Here is a 3,548-nt window from a genome sequence, read left to right as displayed (position 1 = left end):
CTACTGCAGAATCATATTTAGGAAAATTTAAACCTGAATGTAAATTTAAGATATTTTAGTCTGAAAGACGTTATGGGGATGTTATTGTAAAATAGCTGCACACTGACACACTTCTCTAAAAAGGTTGTTATAAATATGGCTAATTCAACATGGCTGACCCCTCATTAAAAAGCCAAAAACAAAACCACTGTATTTTTAATATTTATTTCTTTATGCAGACAAGTCTTATCTGTAGTTGTAATACAAATAGATTAATTCCACCAGGACCAATTCATTTAAGCACACTTGATATGTTAGGGTACATAATCCCATGTTCAAGAAAATTGCAAACACTGGTTCTTAATATATCTTAATATCTAAAATAATGATAGACAATATTGGAAAAAACACATCTGCGTCTATACGTCACAAAAAGCTGCTTCCCCTTGGCAATTCTTCCTTTTCTCAATGATTAAGTTAAAAATGAGGATGATAAAAAAATCAACTTCTACATTAAATTTATCTTGATTTCCTGATCCCAACATTTGCAGTGATCTTACCTGTGTTATTTCAGGATGGTCAGTGATGCTGAGGATGCAGAAAGGGGGGTGAGGGGGAGAAACAGCTTTATACCCAAGAGACAATTCAAAACCAAACAGGATAAAAGAAAGTTAAGACAGAAGAGAACATCTCACAGTAACACAAATTGTCACCATAACTTGTTTTAACAACATAAAGCTGTTAAAACAGAATAAGTAAAATGATGATCAATGTTCAGTCTAAATCTCACTGGAGTTTAACCTGCTGTTGCACATCATGATACTTCCTGTGGATACTGTGTGACATAAAACCGCCATGAACTGTCATTTGTCATGTAAAAGGTAAATGGACTGATTGTTATATTTCTACTCTCCCAGAGCACTCAAAGTGCTTTGTACAACATGTGGCACATTAATCAGATTATTTCTGTGTATTTCTGGACTCTAGCTTTTGTTTCCTTTTGTATTTTGGTTTGCATGTTTTTCTTTGGCCAAATAAAAATTTCTCTTTTACTTTAAATCGGCAGCCTTGTTGTCCCAAATTTCAATTCCCTTCACACTCCTTTCCATGCTTCTGCAATTTACATTCAGTATAGACAATGCAGAGCATACAAAAGACAGAGTACAGCTAAAGTGAGAGCAGAAAAGGTACAAAGTTTCTGAGAATAACAAAGAAGTGTAACAGAATAGAGCTTCAGGAGCAGCAGCATCACTTGGTCTCAATAATCTGTTTTCTTCTGCTTTGAGTCTCTCTGCTCTTCTTCCCTCTTGCGTTTCTGGACTTGCTGTGATCCCTTCTCATTAGAGGGAGCTGCACTCATCAAGGACTGAGAGGATCCCTCTCCAGAAGATGGATTACAAGCAGTCTTTAGATTCTCATATAATTCCTTCTTTTCTCCTCTCAGTGTTTTCTGTACTTCTTCAATCTCGTCTTCATCTGCCAGCCGATGAAGGAGAGGTCCACAGTAAAGCCTGACAAAGCAGAAAATCTCAGTTAAAGTTGATGAAGTGTGTTAAACATCTGTGGAGCGCATCATTGGTCTGGTGTTTACCGGGCACACTGAGGTTCTGGTAGAGGGGAACACAGCAGCTGGTTCAGGTGGAGGCTCTGCCTCATGCAGCACAGCCATTGGCTGAAAGCATGAGCCACACGGGGCTGCCAGTTACTCACACCTTCATCCTTTAAAGCTTTCCTCTTCCTCTCAAACTCGTCCTCTACAGACAACATAAGACAAAGTTTCAGTGACACAGAACCAGAGACCAGCAGCAGTTTGTCTTCTTGATCAGGCTGATGTGGAAGCATCAGTGCTGCTGCTGTCACAGAAACTCTGACTACAGTCCATCTGCTGACTGCTTTCAGAGAGACTAACCTGCTGACAGCTGACCGTGAATAATAAACCGAATAATCAACTTTATGGAGCTGAAACTGTAGAGCTGTCACAAGTGTTCCTAATTAAGTGACTTGTAACTATGCATTTCGTTGTAAATATCCATCATGTTACCCAGTGAGACTCACCTGGACCATGTTGGTCAAACACAAACCCCAACAGGAGGGCGTGGAGGCAGTGGACAGTTTCAGGTTTTGGGTGGTGTTGTAGCCTCTTGAACCAGAAAACAGTCACACAGACTGGCAGCTTCAGCTGGTCGGGGATGTTTTCTAAGGCTGAAGTCTGAACCTGCAGAGCTTCTTCAAACACTCTGCGACGCAAACCCTCAGGAGCCTGCACAGAAAGGTACCACACAGACAAGATGCTCACGTGTACCACGGAAACACATCTATGACCTGTCAGAGTAATTAAACACATATTTATTGATTAACCTCAGTACCTTATGCAGACGCTCTAGTTGCAGTTGTTTCTGTTCATCACTGCTGAGGAGTATTGATGGGACACGCTTGTCTTTGATCTCTTCTCTATCCCTGTCATATTCAGTGCACATCTTATCTCCAATTAACAGTCCATAGAAGTACTGTCTGATACGGTAAGCAGCTGTGTAACTACTGTGCTGTGAAAAGTCCTCCACAACTGGAGTCAGCATCATTGTCTTCTGATCCACAACACTTGTGACGAAAGTGGTGAGTTCTCCAGACATCATATTTTCATGCATCCACGAAGGCAGATTAGAACTTGTTTCTTCTGGTTCAACATATTTTTGAATGGCAAGTTTGAATGTTTTGTTCTCTTTTTCACCAACATGACTTAAAGCTTGACTCAGAGCACGTTCTCTCTTCTGTGAGTCGTTCAAACCATCCAGATTCACTTTACTTAAAAACCTGAGCATACCATCCAGTCTTTTAATGCTGTACTCACAAGATGAAGATGATTGTCTTGCAAACCTACCTCTATCTTCTAATCTTGAATAATCATTTCCTGCTATTGAAGCAAAGACTGGCATGAGAGCAGGGTCCAATTTAAAATGCTCACAAAACTTTGAACGTGTGTAGAGCTTAGCAGGAATTTTGCCATCCTTCTTTCTTTTCCATTCAAAGTTGTCGAGATGAAGGAAACCTTTGTGCACATCATAGATAAGGAAATCTGTGTCAGTGGCCAGCACAGCACATTGTTTCTGATTTGCAGCAGAAAAAACCTCAGGGTCTGCCTCTCCTAAACACTGTTTAAACTCTATGTCTTTCTCCTTCAAGATTTCTATGAAGACATCTTTTACCAGAGGTGGTAAGACGTTACATCCTTTTGGCACAGCGTCAGGCTCACTCTCTGCTATTGTCTTTGCTTTTTCTAGTCTATTTCCAAGGCGAGACACAACTGTTTTGTGCTTGTCAGGCCCCGAGCCTCCATCCAAGATGACGTACGGAGTGACTTCACAGTCCTGCAGAGTCTTAAAAAAGTTACAGACCTCATCTTTGAATCCAGGATAATCTCCTCCACAGCGCTGGTCCAGCTTTGGATCAGAGTTATAATACAAACAATAGTACAGAGCTGCACCATCAATGATGAGACCTGTTTTTTCTACTTTAACCTCTTCACAGAGACACAAATCATCTATCATTTTCTTTAACTTTGAAACCCCCAT

The 3,548-nt window shown here is 40.5% G+C and overlaps 1 protein-coding gene across 1 annotated transcript; it reads right to left on the bottom strand.

The window, feature by feature from the left end:
• Positions 1-1,237: 1,237 nt before the first annotated feature.
• On the bottom strand, positions 1,238-3,548 carry LOC146628541 (single-strand DNA endonuclease ASTE1-like). The gene is made up of 4 exons (XM_085357895.1): positions 2,346-3,548; positions 2,035-2,239; positions 1,571-1,733; positions 1,238-1,490 (listed from the first exon to the last, which is right to left on the bottom strand). Exons 1-4 carry the CDS (start codon positions 3,546-3,548, stop codon positions 1,238-1,240), a joined length of 1,824 nt encoding a protein of 607 aa, XP_085214021.1.

The sequence above is a fragment of the Diplotaxodon limnothrissa genome, linkage group LG7 (genome assembly GCF_057381915.1).
Source record: "Diplotaxodon limnothrissa isolate DT_005_m linkage group LG7, D_limnothrissa_male_GT1.1, whole genome shotgun sequence".
Lineage (NCBI taxonomy): Eukaryota > Metazoa > Chordata > Actinopteri > Cichliformes > Cichlidae > Diplotaxodon > Diplotaxodon limnothrissa.
Note: the sequence above shows the minus strand (reverse complement) of the source record. Positions and strands in the feature narration are given on the sequence as shown.